A 21,253-nucleotide genomic window follows, 5' to 3' on the forward strand; every position below is an offset into this window, starting at 1 on the left:
CCCCACTTCTGGGTCTTGACCCAATTAGGGAGAAGGTAATATTTGTTGATACTTAAACAGTACACAGTACTCTCTTCAGTGAACTGTACAAATACAACTTACAGTTCAACCATACTGCCACATTCAACGTCTTTGTAGTTGATAGTCAGATTCAGTCGTAGGCAATGAGTCCTTCAGGTACATGCCAACCAGCTTTCAACACGGAAGCCAATGATTCAGCAAAGTCTATCCATTTCACAGGATTGAGTTTTATTTATTAGCAGATAACTGAAGAAAAAATAACCACATTTCACAGAAGCCTAGAGACTTGGATAACTTCACCTTATTGTGAAATCAAGGGTGTGAAGTCTTTTGCCTACAAATTATTATATATGCATATAAAGGCATATTACACTATTTTACAAATGTGTACTATAACTTAATATTTTCTCACATGGAAGAAGAATGATGCAAGGGTGACCAGATTTTAACTTAATAATAAAACGTGGAATGGGTTGAGCTGAAACGGCATTGTTTATTTTGGACAGCAACAGGTATATACAGAGTGAAGAAGAATAAGGGCCAGATGTCAGCAAATTCACGCCGCCTCAGGCTGGACCGCGAGTCTCTTCTTCCTCAGCTGGAGCCTTCGTTCCCTCTCATACTCCTTCATACGCATCAAATAGCTGTGAACCATAAGCGATGCATGATAGTATAGTAACTCATTTACATTTAAAACATACAGTAGATCAACACAATAGAAGCAAAACAAATTAAAATACATCACCTGGGCATCTACATAATTTTCTAATTTCGCAAACTATTACCATATGCCTACAGTACATAGTAGGTAAAAAGCACAACCGACTAGGGGAGAAAACATTGAATTCACACCAGAAGTGTCATTTTTCTTCCACATTCTGAGACAGCAATTCAATGCATTGTCTATGGAGAGGAGCGACAATATGGCAGGATACAGACTACAGAGCCAGCAAAAAGCGGCCAGTGTGATGAGAGCGGCAGCCAACCGGAAACCACTCTGGGCAAGACCTACGCTGTAGTGCACTGCTGGAGTTTGGCGGAAGTACCACTCAAGGAAATGACGTTGACGTTTTACAAATCTGTTTACATTCTCTGTGAAACAAGTGTTGTGATTGGTCGGAAAATAAATCTGACTGATGTTCTGGACCGACACTTCTGCCTATGCAATCTCTGCCTTATATTGTGACCAGGCTTTTCTCTTCGCAGATGAGTAAGGCTGGGAGCTAGACAGAAACAGACAACTGTGTGTACTCTGTTGTACTGAATATATATATATATTTTTTAAGATATTTTTTGTGGTCTTTTTCTGCCTTTATTGATAGTTTGAAAGTAAACTGACAGGAAATGGGGTGAGAGATGGGGGAAGACACGCGGCAAAGGCCGTCGGGATCGGCAGGCTAACCCACAGCACACCATCAGGCTGGCTCAGCCTAGGTGCCTGGACAGTTGAGCTAACCGTCCGGCACGGGCCCCCTTCTCCTGTTTAACTTATTTGGCGTTCGTTACAACAACGAGACACATTTGAAATGAGCCTTTACATTATTTGGGCCATTGCATTTGCCCTAGTAGTCATATTTGAAGTAATAGATTACTTTACATAAGCTGCTCAATGATCAGCAGATGTTTAAAAGTTTCTTAGGTTTAGCTGGAAATGTTAACCATCTTCTGTGTTATAAACCATTTATACCCCTGGCTACTATTTCCACCCAGCTGGACATTGTATAGACGTGTGGACTGCAGACACACTTACTCCTGATTCTGGCAGTAGTCCCAGTCGTGTCGCTCATGCTTGCAGGACAGGAAGGCGGGCCAGTTGTCCCTCTTACACTTCATGAGTTTAAGAAGATGGTGGGCGCAGTAGTCCCTCTGCTCCACTGGTAGCTGGGCCAAGTTCATCTGCTCCTGGGTTGCTACCATTTCTGATGAAGAGACAGAACTTGTCATTTGTATTATTTTTTTGCTTGTGGAGCCTTCCTACACTGCACCCTGTCCACACAAACATAATTAAATTGTTGCATGTATTAAGACTACTAGACTCTCAAGGTCTAGAACTTAGTGTGATCATATACCTCAGCAAACATATCAATAAGAAGTATACATTTGATTAATTTAATACTTTTTGATTGATTGATTGAAATATTAAGTTTGCAGAATTACAGAACATTTCAAGCACAAACTCAATACAAAGACTGTTAACTGTGAGTGGACGACCCAATTAAGCATTACACTTGTTTACAAGAGGGTCCACCATGTTCAATTCATCAAAACATTTAGAGACGTACAAATAGACACTTCTATATAGTCAAAGAACAGAACAGATCATGAATTCATCATAAAGGAGGGAAAAGAAACATATACAGTGAGGGGAAAAATTCAGATTTTACGGGGGGCAGTTTCGAATTGCAGCCGCCCGTAGGTGCCCTTTGAGAGCAGTTTTGAAGGAGTCAAGGGATTCACATGTCTTAATGACTGTTGGTAGGGCGTTCCACATTTTGGTGGCATAGTAGCGAAAATAATTTAGTCCCTTGTTTGTGCCGAATCTGGGTTGTACATGGTTTGTTGCACTCCCTCTGGTGTTGTGGGTGTGGACTTCGTTAACATTAAGGAAGTATTTAGACAGGTACATGGGTATCTTGGTGGTGTATCGAATCTTGTGGACCAGACCCATTGCAAGATGCTGTACTCTGTCGTCGACCCTAAGCCATTCCAGCCTGTCAAAGTGGACAGGGGTGAGGTGGGTTCGGGGGGTGAGGCCAAGTAGGAGCCTGACCAGTTTGTTTTGGGAGGTCTGGAGCCTTGTTTTGAGGGCCTTTGAGGTGCTGTGGTACCAAGAGGTGCATGCATAGTCAAAGAAACCTTGTACAAGGGCTCCTGTTAAGGTCTTCAAGGTGTTTTTGTTGACCAGTGAGGAGATCCTGTAAAGGAATCTTGATCTTTGATTTACCTTTTTGATTACGTTGGTGGCTATTTTATTTACTATCTTAAATCTGATCGGATAGGGATTACATTTGAGATAATCTTATGATTTTAGCCATGGCATGGCATGGTGTAATGGATACGTTTAACACAATAACTAAAGCAACGTTTAATACCAGTAATTAAAATAACAATCACCTGTTTGGCCTAGAAGAAATAGCAATGTGTGCCTGACTGGGGTAATTGTAGAAAGTAACAACCGTTTAAATGACGAATTCGGCATAGTTGATAATGACACGATAATAAACACAGTAGATATGATAATGACATGCAGAGAATAACAAGCTAGAAGGAACAAACCTCTCTCATTCCTGTCGGGCAAGCCGACCTGCGGGCCAAACTCGAATTTCTTCTTTGGGTCTGGCTCGGTGTCCGTCTCGGTGATATATCGTCTAGCGAGATGAGCCCCCATTTGGACAACGGTCGCAATACACTACACACTCCAATTAATAAGTTATGTTTGCGTTAAAGCGCTTTATTCCAGTAGCTTAATGATTATTATGTTATCTGCCATTCGGTCACCTCCACAGGCTCCCTTAAGCTACTTCCGTCCCTAAACGGAAATAAACAAGACGGACAGTACTGAGATGAAACACTTCCCCGTCTCACCGACAATTAATACAATAGTTCCGATGGCTCAAAAGAAGAGTGATTGATCTCACGTTTTCTTTCTCATAGATATAAAGAAAGAAATGTGTTTCTGACGTCTGACTTGACTTCTGACGTGTATGGTTTATTATTGTTACTTCTTGAGGTGACCTAAACTGCTCTGAGAAAGACTGAGTGGACATTGGCAATTTCGTCATGTTAAAGCAGATGGTCCAAGATGGTAAACATTTTTAGATTTTAGTCCTAGACGTTTGTTACATTTTCTAGAATAATGTTAACGCCTTTTATATTTTAAGGTTAAATATCTTGACGTTCATTGTGTTTTTCTTGTTGGCCATGTTTTCTGTGTTTTTCATTTGTTAAACCAATCCCCTGACCTGTAAGTAGCCTAATTTGGGGATATAGAGGAACTCCTTATATGGTCAGCGCACACTATAGTAAGTGTAGTAGTATGTTTTATGTGATAATTTCTTGTCCGACATACTATAGTATGTCGTTTATGATTTTCAACGATAAAAAAGATGAAAGTCATACTTTTTGACGACCATGAAAAAACATAAAAATCATGATTTTCATACTCTGATTCTCTGAATGACACAATATATTTAATTGAAAACATTTAAGGTTGAACAATCCACCATGAAGCACTTATCAAGGTATTACAATCTTAAAATGTGTCAATAACACGCATAAAAATCATCCATTCACATGCACAGCGCTTTATCAAAAATATGTTTAAGATAACGGTACACAATGTAGAGGTTACAAATCAGACACAATTAGTGAAACAGTAACAAATTGTCAAAACACCTTACTACTGGGGAAACTTGGAGACTGGATGGGGCTAATACTACCAGAATGCCTGAGGTTATGTCTCTTGGGTGATCGCACAGTGCTGCCACAGGGGGTCACCAAGGCACAACATGCATTAGTGACTGCAGGTCTCATTACTGCAGCCAGGTTGATTTTGAGAAACTGGAAGAGCCCCGTTACCAGAGATCACAGACTGGACCCAACTTATGACGGAAACTGCATCCTTCGAATACTCAATTGCCAGGAGGAACAATGTCAAAGGGAAGTTTCATGAAATATGGGACTACTTTTATTTGTATATTAAAGGATGGTTGCATTAACAATTTGTAATACATTACAGATATAATCACTATTGTCAACAACAGAATGTGGAGGGGTGTTGTCCATTGGGGTTTTTCTTTTTTGACTGCTAGTCGTTTTGTTTGTTTTTCTTGTCTCTTTCTTTTGTGTAAGTCATGTGTATTTTGTATGCTTTATTGTAAAATTAAAAAACTTTGACAAAAAAAAAAAAAAACACCTTACTTAGATAAGGCCATAGGCCATTATCTTTCATATTGAAATGGTTTTACAGCCTTGGCCCTTCTCAATTTATTTTTACACACACATAGAACATCATTCCTTTAAAAAACAAAAGACAGAATTCACAGCCAGACATTTCCCTTTCCAGGCACAATTGATCATGATGTCATTCAGGAAAGCAGTAGACATTGTTTCATTTCTTCTCATTGATAAAGGTCATCTTCCCCTTCTTCTCTGTACTGGCCTGACCCTCCTCCTCCTGACCCTGAGCCCAACACTTGACCGGAGGGAAACCTAAGAGAGAAAGATATTTGTGAGAGTGTAACCAAAACAAAAGAGATTTGTGTTTGTAACTATATAATAGTAGTAGAGTGTGCATACTTAAAGCTTCCAAAGCCACGGCTCTGCTGCAGAGTCTGAGCGAACATCTCATATTTGCGTATGTCGTTATCACTGACAGAGCGGCGAGCAAACCGCATGGCCTCCTCAAAGTGATCCTTTCTGATTTCAGGGACCGGATCCACCGGGTCCTCATCCTGCAGTTACACACACAGTATACATGAAGGTAAATTACTTTTACATTTTATCTGTCCATGCAAATGTGTCATGTATGCGTCCATAGATGTACTGTGTGTGTCTTCTCATATGCAAATTGTACATGTATACAGTATACGTGCGTGCATGCATGCATGTGTGAGTGTGTCTGTGTGTGTGTGTGTGTGTTGAATGAACACTCAAGCTCTTTCTTCTGATGTGATCATAAACTATAGTGCAGTGCGCAGCAGGATAAGATGTCAGTCTGACCATTGCTGTGCCTGGTTCGTTCTGTCTCTGACGCTCAGCTCTGATCTCCGCCTCGATGGCCTCGCGGATGGCCAGCTTACACGCCCGCTGGCAGATCTCTGTCAGGTCAGCCCCAGAGAAGCCCTCTGTAATGCCAGACAGGAACTCCAGGTCTACGTCCTATGGAGGAAGGGGATGGAGAGATGAAGAGCCTGCAGGAAGAGAGACTGCCTAATCTATATTATTATAAGATCACAGTTCTTGTCAAGACACTTGACCTTTGTCTGATGGACTAAAGAATTAAGCTTTATAGTAGAGATGTGTGTGTGTGTGTGTGTGTGTGTGTGTGTGTGTGCCCCCAGTCCGTAGGCGTTGAGACCACAAACAGTCTTCCATTCTCTCTGTGAACTCAGTACCAACCCCTTCTTCTCTGCTATCATGACACACTTTTAAGTAAGCAGTGAGAGCTCATCATTAAAAAACCTGCTGAGTCATGTAAATTGTGATTATATTGGCCTCACCAGTCTATGTGTTGAAAATGTGGGTACAGGCTTTAGTTTAGACATACTATTGGTCTGACTGTCATTAGACTGACAACCTACCTGTTACCCTAACCTAACTCTAACCGCAAGCACGGAGCAGCGCATGTCTGACCGCATGTCCGACCGCTGTTTCCGCATGTCGGTCCGTTGGCGTGTCTAATCCCGAAAATGCTGACCAAGAAACTTAACCCCTAACTGCTTCCTGGGCACTGTCTTAATAATGCCAACTGCTCCTAACAGTTATGGGTAAATGCAGATGACACATTTCATGGTATGTCCAAAATGTAAAGTGACAAATATCCCAACAAGAACTAATTAGTTAGTTAGGAGTTAAAGCATTATATTATTACTAACCTGTGCGACTGGGGACTTGCGCAGGTTGGCGGTTAAGATGGCTGTGCGTGAGGCTTTGTCTGGCAGGGGGATATAGATGAGTTGGTCCAAACGGCCAGGACGCAGGATGGCTGAATCTATAATGTCTGGTCTGAAGGGAGCAGAGATGGAGAAATGTGTGAACATTTTATACTGTAGCATAACAACAACGTTCACTCACAACACCGTAGTGTACACATAGCATGATAGCAGAAGAAGCAACTATTCTTCCACTGGGTTATGTACAGGATGTTTAAACACGCTTGCAGACTTGTGTCTGTTCTCGCTCAAACGCACTGGCCTTCTTCACCTGTTTGTGGCACCAATGATGAAAACATTCTTCTTGTTGCTCATGCCGTCCATTTCAGTGAGAATCTGGTTGATGACTCTGTCCGCCGCGCCTCCTCCGTCCCCATTCCCGCCACCTCTGGACTTTGCGATGGAGTCCAGCTCGTCAAAGAAAAGGATGCAGGGAGCAGCCTGCCTAGCCTGAGGCAGAGTAAAGAATATACATTCAACAAGATAAATGGGGTGTTTAAATGGGTTGTATACCTTATTGTTTTGTACTGTATTGTATTGTTTATGTATGCTGCTGGTCCGTGTGTCCAAGACAAATTTCTCCCCTAGGAGACAAAATAAAGTAACATTGAACCTTGAAGATGTCATGTAAGGACCCCTATTAAAACACAATTTGTGCCCAAGACGTCTCCAGACGTCCTAGGAATTATACTGCATTGACATGACAGGTAGTTTCAGCCATGTAACAAGATTGGTAAAACACATACATTGTCCAGTTGTACCAGTCCTACCTCATGGCACTGCTCTACAGACTACATTAGTGGTACAAAATCTTTCTTGTTTTTTCCCCCTGTGTACTCCTCTAAGTAGGCAACACTACTGTATACTGAAGAACAATACACTTGCCACACCTGCCACGGCAACTGTTGTGTAAGCTATAAGGGATGTTGTTTACTGTACTGTAGTAATATCATTATAACATCATAACATCATTATAGGTATGATGATGATGCGATGAAAGCTTTGCCATGGGTTGTTCCTACAGTCACTGCTTGCATACATCCCAGACCACTGATCATGTTCACAGTACACAGTGGCCATTTTCTTACAGTAGATACCCCAACAAAATGGTCACCATATGATAATGATCAATGCCTATCTTCATCTATTACCCCTTCTTCCATTCTAACCTTGTCAAACACATCTCGCACGTTGGCCTCGGATTCTCCAAACCACATGGTGAGCAGCTCCGGTCCTTTGATAGAGATAAAGTTGGCTTGGCACTCGCTGGCAATGGCCTTAGCCAGCAGGGTCTTCCCGCAACCTGGGGGTCCGTAGAACAACACCCCACGCGATGGGGTCATTCCGAACTTCAAGAACTTGTCGGGATACTCCACTGGGTACTGAAGAGAGGGATGATGATTCATTATTTATGTGCGATTTATAGCAGTTGTGTGTGCTACATATTGGTGTGTGTGTGTGTGTGTGTGTGTGTGTGTGTGTGTGTGTGTGTGTGTGTGTGTGTGTGTGTGTGTGTGTGCTTGCGTGCGTGCGTTCAAGCCTCCCCCACCTGTACAAGCTCCTGCAGCTCTCTCTTGACCTCACCCAGTCCTCCGATGTCGTCCCAGCTGACATGTGGGACCTCAGCCACAGTCTCCCGAAGTGCAGAGGGGTTACTCTGACCCAGTGCCCACTGGAAGAGGGACACAGTTGTGTAACAGAGCCAGTGAGAATAATGAGAAAATACATATTCGTTCATGTTTGCATGGGTTAGTATTTTGCATTTCACCGGTAAATCACTTATAGGGAAGACTTTGTCATTTCATTGTCTACTCAGGCTTATGTGAACACCCCAGACAGGTTTTAAGTTGCTCGATTCAGTATTTAGATATTTGATATTATTTTTTAGCTGCCCCGCCCCCTTCCTATGCAAACCTATTGCATAGTAACTTCAACAAAACATTTTAACCGTGATAGGTTCATCGAAAATACCGGTCCTTTTTTTCTGGTGAATCATACTGCCCTCCTAATACGCGAGGGGGCCATGTTTTTTATTTACCGTTTATTTATTTTTTATTAATTCTCCTTCGTCCTCCTGCTGGAGGCGCTTCTTTCCCAAAACAATTATAAAAAAAATAAATGAAAACAGTAAATGAAAAAACACAGCACCCTCACGTATTAGTTGGACAATATCAGTCACCAGAAAAAAGTATGGGTGTTTTCGATGAATCTATCATGGTTAAAATAGAGTTTGAAGTTACAAAGGGTTGTATACGAAGGCGGGGGAAGCTAAAATGAATATCAAATAACTCAATCGATCAACTTAAAAACTGTATGTGTTCACATAAGCCTGAGTAGACAATGAAATGACCAAAACATTTTTTGAAAGTGAAATATCTCTGTAACTGTTACTAGTTGTAATATTGACTGACAACCACCAGGGGTCACCAAATGTACTTCTATGGTGAGCCCTCAAACTCCCTTCTGTACTTCTGAGGAGATCCATATTAAACCTACTCAGACTGTCATGTCTTACACCTTTCATGGTGGTCTGTTCTTTACACACAATGAACACAAATTGTGCCATGTTATGATTATGGAGATTTTCTTTTAAGGATTTTCTATTGTTTCTTATAAGCAAATGGGTTCCCATTAGCCTGGAAACCAGACAAATCTGCAACAGGAGAGTGGACTGGTACTCAGTTTGAATTACATTTGGCTCACCCTAGAATTAGAGCCACTATTTAAAGTGAGACGAGCCCCTCCTATGCCCAGCTTTGTGTGTTTGTGTGTACCCCACAGTGAGGATTGGCTGAGCACAGAATTGAGGATAAAAAGTGAGTGAGAATGAATAACACAGATTCAAGTACCCAGTGAGTCCCGTTTTCAAATATGCTGTGTATTATCACGAAATTGAGGATAAAAAGTGAGGACGCCAATTGTGATTGGCCGGAATGTGATGATGTATGACGATAAGAGAGCGCCCCTCACTTCATACAAGTGTGATTGTTTTGCTATGACGTAACCACAATAACTGTGTTGTAAATCACATATAGTGAGCCTTGTACATGTCTGCAGGCATGTGTGTGTGTACTGTATGTGCGTGCACCCCCCAGATTGCATGTGTCCGTGCGTGGGTATACTTTAAAGTCATCCATGGTGACGGCTAAAGAGTTGAGCACGTCAGCATCGATGGTGTCATCCTCCAGGTCTATGAGAGTCATCTTCTTGCGGATGGCTTGTAGAGCAGCCTCGGAGCACAGGGCAGCCATATCGGCTCCAACATGGCCGTGGGTCTCTTTAGCGATCTGGGACACGTGGAGAAACACATACAGGCGTACATTAGAAATCCCTGTATACTGAGCATGCATATGGTATCACAAGTTAATTTGAGGATTTTCACGGTCGATAAGATAATTATTCTTATAAGATAAGATTCACCTTTTGAGCAGCACCATTCTTAACATAACAGGTGTGTGGGTGCCTGACTAATGTCAGTAAGTAACAGCCGCTCAGGTTGATTTACGTGCCTTAGATTACCAGACTGTGGGAAGCCTTAGTGGGGAAAATGGTGCCACAAGTCAGGGAGAATTTTTTTTGACAACCCCCCTTCCCCTTTTTTTTGTGGATGTACATATGGATCCTATTTTACCAATTACAATAAACTCTTTTCCCAAGTGTGCAAGTTTGCAGCTGGAAATCACTGGCTGAGTTTGTGGAGTGAAGCTGTCGCAGTCAGCTGGTTTCTTGGCATTGCAGAAAGGCCTACACTCCTACAGGTTGCCCCACCGCTAACCTGATAGATGTGCTGAGAGAGTGAGCTTATTGCGTTCACTGCCGAAGGCTGATGGCAAATCATAGAGACAAGCCTTAACTGTATAAGTTATTACATTAATAATTCATAGCAGAGCTTTTGAACGTGATGACACATAGTACGCATTGAAGCGAAAATTCATCATACCGTCTTCACAGAAACTGAATTGTGTGTTCAATGCCTGGATGAATAACATAAATCTTAAAAATGGCTTTCTCCACTGTCATGTCCCTTTGGCTCCTCATCTCCTCTGATGTCTTACCCTCTCCAGGTCCACATCATCAGATAGTTTCATGTTCTTGGTGTGGATCTGCAGGATCTCCAGCCTGCCAATGGCGTCTGGGATACCAATGTCTATCTCACGGTCAAACCTCCCTGGAAGAACACACGCACACACGCGCGCGCACACACACACACACACACACACACACACACACACACACAGAAATCACATACAGTGCACATGCGTATGATAGCATTTTTGTAGACATAGCACTCTATAGTGTATATAGTTTCATTATATAGATATTCCACTGTTAGTTCCTTAGCTTACGTATGATTCTTGATGACTATTTGTATGTATTTGATGTATTACCATGTTTTGTTCTTGCTTGCTGTAAATCACTCTGGATTAAGCGTCTGCTAAATGCCTAAATTGTATGTATATGGGCATTGTATGTGATCCGTGCGTGCGTCCTAACCAAACCGTCTCAGAGCAGGGTCTATACTGTTGGGGCGGTTGGTGGCTGCCATGACAACAACATGTACTCGCTGCTTCAGGCCGTCCATCAGAGTCAGGAGCTGGGACACTATACGCCTCTCCACCTCGCCATGCGTCTGCACGCACACACGCACACACACACACACACACACAGCACAATGAAGTATGAATTGGGCTTAAACCAGACTTGACATACTGTATGGCACACACGTACAGTATCAATGCAGTGCAGAATCAAACACTTCCTTCTCTTCTCCAGCCTTACCTTCTCTCTCTTGGGAGCGATGGCGTCCAGCTCGTCGATGAAGATAATGGCCGGAGCGTTTTTCTCTGCCTCTTCAAAGGCCTTTCGGAGGTTGCTCTCCGACTCTCCTGCCATCTTGCTCATGATTTCAGGACCTGAAGGCAGAGTAATGTGCACACATTATGTCTCACATGCCTTTGTACCTATGTGGCCTATTTTATGTGGGTCAGATCAAGTGAGCACTCAAAGTGAGAATATAAAACCGCCATACACAACAAATTTGGATAATACCATGGTAATATGGTTTGTATTCGTCAATTGAAATCATATAGCCATAGAAACGCCACCCCAAGGGGAGGCAGCATCATTAATAAAGTATTGTGGAGGAAAGCTTTTTTATATAGCCTTAATGCAGCATCTTCTGTTAGAAGAATTATGAAACAAACCTCTCCTGCTTCTTCTAATGATCCCTATTTTATTTTTATTGTTTAGATTGTACTGTGTAAATCAAAATCTAGAACATGGGTATAGGCCTATCTCACAGAATTTCCCCGCCCCCTTTCCACGCCCTCTTTCGGAGCTAGTGGTGATAGCGTGACGTCACTCCATAGACACTACATGTTAAGAGGTCATTTAAGAAGTCTACAACTTTTGTTTTCTCAAGGTAAGGTTTGTTCTATCTGTTCGAGCTGATTTACCATCTTGTTTGCTTCATAATAATATTGGTCTGTCACATTTTTACATTAGGAAATGTACTTATATTCTCCAGAGAAATAAACTTGTAAATGCTAATGTTAAATGACACCACTAGCTACCGGAAGGGGGCGTGGAAAGGGGGCTGTGAGATAGGCCTATTGAACAGGGAGGGGTTCTGCAACCCCATGCAGGGGGGCCACCAGTTTATTGTTTGATATAGTTTATAAAATATTTGAATGTCTGAAAAGACGTTATGCACATGCACATCTACCGTGGCGTTTCTGGCCATTCAGGAATACTAGGCACGATGACGAGAAGACATGCTGAGTTTTTAAAGAGGGAGAGTGGTCAGTTCTTTGCTTTTATTGAGATGAGAAGTTAGGCGTATGCCTTTCAACTTTTCAAAGCCATCAGCAACACCAGAAACAGACTAATGCTTTTAAAATGTTGTAAAATGTACCTCTATATACCTTTGTCTCACGCTGTGTTCCTCACAGGAAGAAACCACTAGTACAACAGTACAACAGTACCAACAACAATGGATGTATTAAAAGTAGGGATGTACCGACATACTTGGCCGATACCGATACTGATGTTTAAAATAACAATTTAGTCAAAAGCCGATACTGATACCAAATAAATGTTTATTTAGTTTTTGTTGTATTTATTCCCCCCTTTTGTGCCAGGGAAACAAATACAGCTTGCTACTGCAATCGGTTAATGTCAGATTTATTTGCAGTCTACTGATATTGACCCATAACGGCAAATATCGTCCGATACCGATATGTGGCCCATACATCGGTGCATCCCTAATTAAAGGTTCTGGTAACAGGTGGTAATGGTGATGGCGTAATGGTGTTGTCTCAGAGGTTGCAGTACTGTAACTTATACTTACCATTGATGAGGAAGAAGAAGGCTCCAGTTTCATTGGCCACGGCTCGGGCCACAAGGGTCTTCCCTGTACCCGGAGGACCGTACAGCAGGAGACCCCTTGGGGGCTGACAGGGAGATAAGACGAGAAAAGGTCATGAAAACTAGGATCCCACTTAACATAATTGCATTAACCACCCTATATATTTTGTTACCCGAGTTCGATGAGGTGACTGTACTTGGGGGTGCAGTTGCTATTTGCCTACTGCCAGTTGCCTTCTTCAGTACTGTCATTTCAGGATGGGTGGATAGATGGATGGATGCATAGATGGCTCCTTAAATCAAAAACGTGTGTGTGTGTGTGTGTGTGTGTGTGTGTGTGTGTGTGGGATAGTCACCTTAACCCCGATAGCCTTGAAGAGGCCAGGGTGCCTGAGCGGGAGTTCCACCATCTCTTTGATCTGGGCCAGCTGTTTACGACAGCCTCCGATGTCATCATAGCCAATGTCATTCAGGTTCTCCTCCTCGTCCTGTCACAAAGCATCAGGCTCTCCATCACTCATTACAAATCACTCCAAACGAGTTACGAGTGGATACATTAACCATTTAAGTTAGTTGACCTGGGTCCCACAGGTCCCCCCCCCCCCCACCCCCATCCACCAGATTTCTTTGCTACTACTTCTACAAGTTCTCAACATGTAATTTCAAAGGGGCCAATCACAGTGAGTCATTCATCTAACACTCACATACCTCTCTTTTGATTGGCTCTCCCTCGCAGTAGATGACGGTTTCGGGTGAAACAATGCATTGGGGACTAGGGTCAGTCTCCACTATCTTGAACTCCACCGCCCGCATACCCCCTCGGACCTGGAGGATGTCACCTGGCAACACACAGGACAAGTCACTAATAGGGGACATGTGTTTGCACCTTCATGTTCATGCTCGCTCACAGTTTTGTGCCTGTCTTTTGGCAAGGCAGCTTGTGTTCAACACACAACCTCAACACACAGTGGGACACTTTTTTTGAGTGGTGTAAACCACTCCTACAACTGGCTTTGTTAGTGCAGAAAAAATGAGCATGGTTGCTATGTTCACCCTGTTCACCCGGGTGTGATTTCATTGAGTGGTGTAAACCACTCCTACAACTGGATTTGTTAGTGCAGAAAAAATGAGCATGGTTGCTATGTTCACCCTGTTCACCCGGGTGTGATTTCATTACGTCAGACATGATTTCATTACGTCAGACAGGCTAAGACCTTACACCACTCAGTTCACACGGGTGTGATTTTTATTTCCTATTTGACCTACAATGTCCTACAATTGCTGCTATTTCTCTATTTCTAATCTTGCGTACAAACTACATAATAAAATGTTAAATTTAAACCGTAGCCTATAGTATTACTTCGATGGTTTGGTAGTGCTACTGTTAGACAGAAAAACACATGTACAGCTTACAAACTCCTGGGGACAAAGCAGTTACAGTAAGTCTGGACAGCTGACAAGAGCCTTTGACAACCAGTGTGTGCAGAAATTGTTTAAATTCCCTCTAGCTGCCTGGCCTAAGAAAAACACAACTAAGCACACCCTTATTCCCCTACTGTACGTCTTTTAGAACATATTGTTTGGCAGTTTGTGGCAGGGTTGTTGTTGTTAGAGCACCTTACCTTTGTGTACTGGCCGGTACGCCTCCAGGAAGTAGGGCTTGAGGAAGACTTCAAACAGGTTCCCTGACAGGCCCTCAATAGTGTCATCTATGGGGAGCACATGGATCCTCTTTCCATACTTCACATCAGGACAAGCATGGATGCTGACACATACACGCGGGCGCACACACACACACACACACACACACACACACACACACACACACACACACACACACACACACACACACACACACACACACACACACACACACACACACACACACACACACACACACACACACACACACACACACACACACACACACACACACACACACACACACACACACACACACACACACACACACACACACACACAAAAAATGTAATAAAGTTTGATACACGCATGCACATACGCGCACACACACACACACACACACACACACACACACAGTCTGAGGTGTACCTGATGACGTCACCGAGCCGCACACGCAGGTTGTTGCGTGTGACACGGTTCATGCGGATCCGCTCACTACCACAGTTGTCATCGTTCAAAACGATACACACCGTTTCACGACGCTTACGTCCTCGTAACACCACCGTGTCTCCCCGGAAGAGCTGCAGCTCCTCTGTCTTAACCTGGCACACGCACACGCACACGCACACACACACACACACACTGTGAGTGTTCCTCTAACTTCTAATCTACTATAGTTACAAAATACGTTGTTTTGTTTACACTCACAAATAGCTTTCACATCACAAGAATAAGCTAAATTAATGTGATTTAGCTTATTCTTACACCACTAGGTGTAACCACTAGGGTCTTGGGATCACCAGAGGGGTCCAAATGTCACCTCACTGACAGTCTGTAATTCTGAGAATGTACACAAATGGAACCTAATGGAGATGTTTAAGATAACACTAAATATGTGTTGTTATAAATATGGGTCCTAATGCATATTATAACTGGGGTTGTTGAAATGAAAGGCATTGACAATCACTGTCAGAAATGACCACTGGGGACTTTAATGTGTCCAAACCTGGGCCAGGCACACAATGCTGTTGTCTTCATTTATGGCTTCATCCACAATGAGCCTATTAGGTCTGTGTTTCTGCTTCAAGATGGCAGTGGATAAATCTTCTCCCTTCAGGCTGTCAACAGAGAGGCACAGTGTTAACACACACACACTAGCCCCATATGTGCCCTCTCCCTACGCTCATTCTGTAGCTAGCGTAGGGAGAGGGCTCATATGGGGCTATGGCTAACACACACACAAGCTCTAGCTCCAGTTTCCCCATGTGACGGTGGTCTGTATTTAGACTGCATGCTTACTCATGGATGTGAAATCCTGAGGGTCCATTTGTACCAGTGCTAAATTAACACTGAGGAGGATTTTGCCGTGTAGCAACCAGTGTTATTATGTGTCGTTAATGTAAACGTTGTAGGCCTACATGTCGTTACCAGTTCACCATTTGCAATCAGAGGTAACTGACATATGTGTAAGTGAACTCAGACTAGAGTCTAGTCAACATGTAATTTGAACTTTGCATATGGTATTAATTACACCATGCTTAACGTTTCAATGTACTGTGTCCGTATGCTGGATAAAGTTAAATGAAACAATGAAATTCAGTTCTCCGTGGTATTGAAATAGCCTAAATTATGTAGCAAAAGATGTACCAACTATGATCAAATTAACAATGGTTAATTGCGCTATTTGTTATGTGATGATAACAAATAGCGCTGTTTTTAAAACTCACTCTGTTCCTCCAGAGGCAGGCATGACTGCGCTCTTTTATTCCCCTCCAATGGCTCCAAGTCCAAGAGGTCCAGTTGTTCTAATAGACTAGAGTATATAAAGGATAGAGACCGTTTGGTTGTTCTCTGGACTGTGTGTAAAGCTGGTGGAGTTTTGTGATGTATCGATGAGGCGGACAACGACTTTATGTTCCAGTATATTTAATTATAACTCTTGGCAGGTACAGACAGAGGGTACTTGTCAACATCTGATCTGTAGTGCTTTACGGCACTGTCGTTAAATGTAGGCTGCTACGGGTGCCCGTGAGCCACAACCACATATCATTATTATGATGAACAATCACATTAATATATGACATCCCCCTTTTTATGTTTTTTTTATTTATTTTTTTACATGCTGTGGTTTTTGTTTGTCTTTGTTCTTTTTTCTTATTTCATACATAATAACCAAAGTGCCCACAAAACAAAAACAAACACATTACATTTCTGCAATTGTCACCCTTTAAGTGCAGAGTATCAATTCATGAATCACAGATTAAACTATCAACTCATATTCCGTCAATACCCATATCTGACAGGTGGTTTACTCTGTCTACCAGACCTGGTATGATATGAAAGTGTTTCAGATTGTTCACCAGTTGTTTTTGGTCGGTCTACAACTGTGTGCTCTGGTGAACCTGCTGGTGTTTCATGTCTGACACTTGTGTCACAGTCTTGTGTCTGAGTTCATATCAATGTCCTGTTCATCAGTGTCACGAAAGGTTTCCTCATTTGTTTTCCGCAGATGTTTTCGGTTCCTCCTGTACTGTCTCCCATCAGGTGTACGAACAACAAAAGATCTTGGCTGCTCATGTTGGTGCAGGACCACAGCTGGCTGCCAGGTCTCTCCTTTTTGCACCCTGACATTGTCTCCTGCGTGCAAATCAGGCAAGATTTGGGTTATAGTATAGTTTTTGCTTATCCTGTTTCTCTCTCAGCTTGCTGTTAGGCCGTGAGCCAGGACCCCAAATCTGGGGTCATCTGTACCGATGGGGTGAATAAGTCTCATAGTGATTTTTGGGAAGGTATACATCCCTAGTGCTAGGAAAAATGTGATAGCATTGCATCTGTGGTAGCTTTCTGTGTGTTATCACTCCATTTATAACCACATGCCAAAACACAATTTTCAAAATCCGAATGGAGCATTCTACTTCAAACTGATGGTTCTCTCCTACTATTGATCATATATCTTTGAAGAATGGTTGGGATACAGCTCAGACTATATATTTCTCTGAAAAGTTGTTAAAATTAGCACATCTAGAAATGTTATCTATTACAGGAGAGACAACATATAGGGACTATATATTACATGAAACGTACTTCTGTTTTCATGAAAGATGCAGCACAAAGGTTCTCTCTGTAAATAACTGTAAATATTTAAAACCATCTTAGAACATACATTCTAATAATGTTTTATGAAATTCAATAAACTAAATATAGTAAGTGTACAGTGTAAGTAATGCATAAGATAACTTTCCGTTCACCATTACATCACCTTTTAGTCCATTTGACACTTCTATCTGTTCAATACCAAACCTAATAATGCTGTTTCATATTACGTTTTTGTTGTTGATTTGTATTTGGGGACAATTTTAGCTTGGTTGCCCAAACTTTGGTAATTGGCATAATCAAAAAAAGGCCTTTATATCAGGTCAATCTCACATGTTAAAGGTCTGGTCAATGAAACAGAAACAACTATTTCTATTTCTATAACAACTTATACTTATACATTTGTAATAATAGCATAAGAAAATATGATAATATTTATATTTTGCAACTACATTCAATATCTGTAAGCTTCAACTCATAATCAGGAACATAAAATCAACCCACCACATCCCCCTAGCCCTCCTGATTGGCAGCAATATCTTACCCAAATCCTGATCTACCTCATCGTCAAAAGTATATCCTCTTTATTATCAACATCACTTCTCATTTGTAGCTTCAACATCTCATCAGGTGTCAGGTCACCCTTAGAAAAATGTGGATCTCCCATCCAAATTGTCACCTGAACTTTCAAATTGAGCTTGGTGGTCTGCCACATTCCACTTGTATACGAGTACAACTGTCGTGGTACAACAGCAGCAACAGATTGTTACATTGTGACACCCAACTCACCCAGCACATCAGGGTAGTCTGGGACGTTCCCTGCCAGCAAAGTATTTTGTGCTCTGATCTTGCCTTTGCACATGGATATGAGGTTGCACAGGACTGTCCCATTGAAGGTCGTTAATGTCAAGGCAATTATGTTTATGCACTGTCAAATAGGTCTACATCTATTCTATGGTAACATATAGCTGTATAGTCATATTATCCTGCTCATTACTGTGCACAAATGTATACATCTTTGTGTTTGAGCACAAATGCATTTTGAGAACCCCCACATTTTCAGTAAAGCGTGCACGCTGTGCAGCCCCCACACACCATCATTCTACAGTTCAATCTAGTTGAATACCCCTGCTGTAGGTTACAACAACAAACAGCTGCATATCAATGGTAAGGTGAATACTGTGCATGTCAACCAGTGACCATACTGTATCTGCTGCATGCTTGGACACACCTGCTTATGAGACAGACATTGACCTGACCTTTAGCACATAAGATTGACCTACTTATAAGAAATTGATTTTATGTGACAGTTATTCTGTTCATTTTGTAATTGTATTGTTTTTACATAATGCAGTACAATAGAACATCACTTTGGGTGTGGTATGGACACCATTTTGGATTTGGCAATACATAATTAACTAGTGATGGGAGATTAATCGGCAAACACATCGGTATCGGACGATTTGAGTTGTTTTTAGATTAATCGGCATCGGTTTGATTAATCAGACCGATTACGTTTTTCAATAAACTTTTCCCTCCTCCTTTTTCGAACATAGTAACTGCGAGAGTGAGGTCTAGCCAACACCAACTCGGGATTCCTGGATCGCTGCCCTCCACAATGTCCTATCCAACATCAGGTTATTCAGCTCTGCAGTGTTGTTAGCCAAGCTGTCGCGCCGCAGCACGTCTACATAGGTGGTACGCTTCTTTCCCCCCCCTGGCTTTGCCCTGGGTTTGGCTCCCATAGTCAATTTACTTGCCTCAAGTTCTGGGTACCTGACGCAGTGCCCTGCCAGCCTCATCCTTCTCTCTCTGACTTTGTCCGTGACCCGTGGTAGGTCCCCATAGAGGTCCACATTTCTGATGTGACACCTAGTGCCATTCGTAGCATTCTTGTGTAGACTCCATCCAGGGATTTTTCCTGTTGTACTGTGAGGGTCCATGTCTCGACAGTATCTATGAAAAGCCGCCTCTTAAGGTCTTCTCCCATGTCTGATTTCCACACTCTCCTCATCCCGTGCAAGGCTTTCCAGGCAAGTGCTCTCCGAACCTTCAGATCCTTTTCAGTTGAGGCAGTCCAGGCCCCGAGGTACTTGAAGTCCTCGACTCGCTCGAGCACCGTCCCGTCTGCAGTGGCAATGGTTTTGTCCTCTGTGTTGACTGTCATTACCTTTGTTTTCTTGGTATTGAGCTTGAGGCCGAACTTGGACCTTGGCTCGAGTCTGGCTGTAGCTTGACTCTATCATCTGGACCAACTTTTCTGGAACTCCGTAGGCACGTAGAATACTCCTGAGTTTCCCCCGGTGGATGGTGTCGAAAGCCTTTTGGAAGTCAATGAATGTGATCACCGCTGACAGGTTGCGCTCCCATACCCCTTCCAATATCCTCCTCAGTGCCAGTATCTGCCCGACTTTCGAACATAAACATAAGTTAAGGATTATGAAAGATCATTATTATTATTATTTTTGGACGTTTATTTCCTTTGTCTTTTCTCATTTATATTTTAACATGTTTGGAATAAATAAAAAATGAAATGAAATTAATTAATCGGTCTGTCTTTACAGATAAACAAGCCCAAAGTAACAGTTTGAACAGATCTACAAGCTCACAATATTATAAAGGTATTTAAGTTAGATGTGACTTGCCTAAGCCTGTAGTGCAGACACCCTGTTACATGTATTTTTCAGAATAGACAAAATTATAATATTTCAATACAGAATGAGATCGACATTGGTAATATTGGTTATCGGCCATAACAGCAATTAATTATATCGGATATCGATATCGGCCAAAATGTCTCATCGGCACATCCCTATAATTAACTGATCACTTTCACTGATTCACCCACATTCCTTTAGTCCTAAACCCCCAAATAATGATTAATTAGTATTAGTTATAGCCATTTTAAGCTCCTGGCAGCCATATTGGACGCCATCTTGAAAATGACGCCTTTCCAGAACATATATTTTCCTATATTTTCAGTATATTCTTAAGCATGCCTAGAGGTACCAGAACCAATTGGAAAAACCTTTTCTATCATTTTTGGGGGGTGTATTACTATTTTTTTTCATATTGATCCATGCAATTTTCGCCTAGTGTTATAAAATAAAATGCATGATAGCACTCATAAAGCTACCACGGGTGCAATGCTATCACATATTTTCTAACTCTAGACATGTATACCTTCACAAAAATCACTATGAGCCTTATTCGGCCAGATGGTACAGACCAACCCCCCTGGCTCACGGACTATGTGTACCTGGTCGGATCCTTTTGGGGTAAGCAGTGAGGTTGAAGTTGGCAGTTTTCCTTTTAGCCGCCTGCCCATTAGCAGCTGTGCTGGTGACAAACCTAGCCCCTCCAGCGGTGTGTTGCGATATTCCAAGAGTGAAATGTAGGGGTCACCATGACTGTCCTCCGCTTTCTTCAACAGGTTTTTAACAGTCTGTATTGCCCTCTCCGCTTGTCCATTGGACTGG

General features: G+C 42.2%; 2 protein-coding genes across 2 annotated transcripts; both read right to left on the reverse strand.

The window, feature by feature from the left end:
* Positions 1–490: 490 nt before the first annotated feature.
* On the reverse strand, positions 491–3,585 carry ndufb7 (NADH:ubiquinone oxidoreductase subunit B7). Its single transcript, XM_079499154.1, has 3 exons — positions 3,298–3,585; positions 1,772–1,940; positions 491–665 (listed from the first exon to the last, which is right to left on the reverse strand). The coding sequence occupies exons 1-3, from the start codon at positions 3,407–3,409 to the stop codon at positions 578–580; spliced, it is 369 nt and encodes a 122-aa protein (XP_079355280.1). The 5' UTR covers positions 3,410–3,585; the 3' UTR covers positions 491–577.
* Positions 3,586–4,324: 739 nt separating this feature from the next.
* LOC306921057 (transitional endoplasmic reticulum ATPase-like) lies at positions 4,325–16,674 on the reverse strand. Its single transcript, XM_079498137.1, has 18 exons — positions 16,409–16,674; positions 15,688–15,799; positions 15,111–15,283; positions 14,663–14,805; positions 13,749–13,879; positions 13,397–13,528; positions 13,024–13,126; positions 11,454–11,587; positions 11,169–11,304; positions 10,730–10,842; positions 9,797–9,961; positions 8,224–8,346; positions 7,844–8,056; positions 6,946–7,124; positions 6,618–6,747; positions 5,743–5,901; positions 5,320–5,474; positions 4,325–5,232 (listed from the first exon to the last, which is right to left on the reverse strand). The coding sequence occupies exons 1-18, from the start codon at positions 16,429–16,431 to the stop codon at positions 5,142–5,144; spliced, it is 2,415 nt and encodes an 804-aa protein (XP_079354263.1). The 5' UTR covers positions 16,432–16,674; the 3' UTR covers positions 4,325–5,141.
* Between the last annotated feature and the right edge of the window lie 4,579 nt (positions 16,675–21,253).

This window comes from Electrona antarctica, assembly GCF_951216825.1.
Source record: "Electrona antarctica genome assembly, chromosome: 4".
NCBI classification, from domain to species: domain Eukaryota; kingdom Metazoa; phylum Chordata; class Actinopteri; order Myctophiformes; family Myctophidae; genus Electrona; species Electrona antarctica.

Coding starts and splice junctions, on each gene's coding strand:
- ndufb7 (XM_079499154.1), bottom strand. CDS start 3,409: ATGGGGGCTCATCTCGCTAGACGATATATCACCGAGACGGACACCGAG. Junction 1,941..3,297: donor GCCCGACAGGAATGAGAGAG/GTTTGTTCCTTC, acceptor TCTCTTCATCAG/AAATGGTAGCAACCCAGGAG. Junction 666..1,771: donor GACTACTGCCAGAATCAGGA/GTAAGTGTGTCT, acceptor TATGGTTCACAG/CTATTTGATGCGTATGAAGG.
- LOC306921057 (XM_079498137.1), bottom strand. CDS start 16,431: ATGCCTGCCTCTGGAGGAACAGA. Junction 13,127..13,396: donor TCAAGGCTATCGGGGTTAAG/GTGACTATCCCA, acceptor TCTCCCTGTCAG/CCCCCAAGGGGTCTCCTGCT. Junction 11,305..11,453: donor TCGCTCCCAAGAGAGAGAAG/GTAAGGCTGGAG, acceptor GTGTGCGTGCAG/ACGCATGGCGAGGTGGAGAG.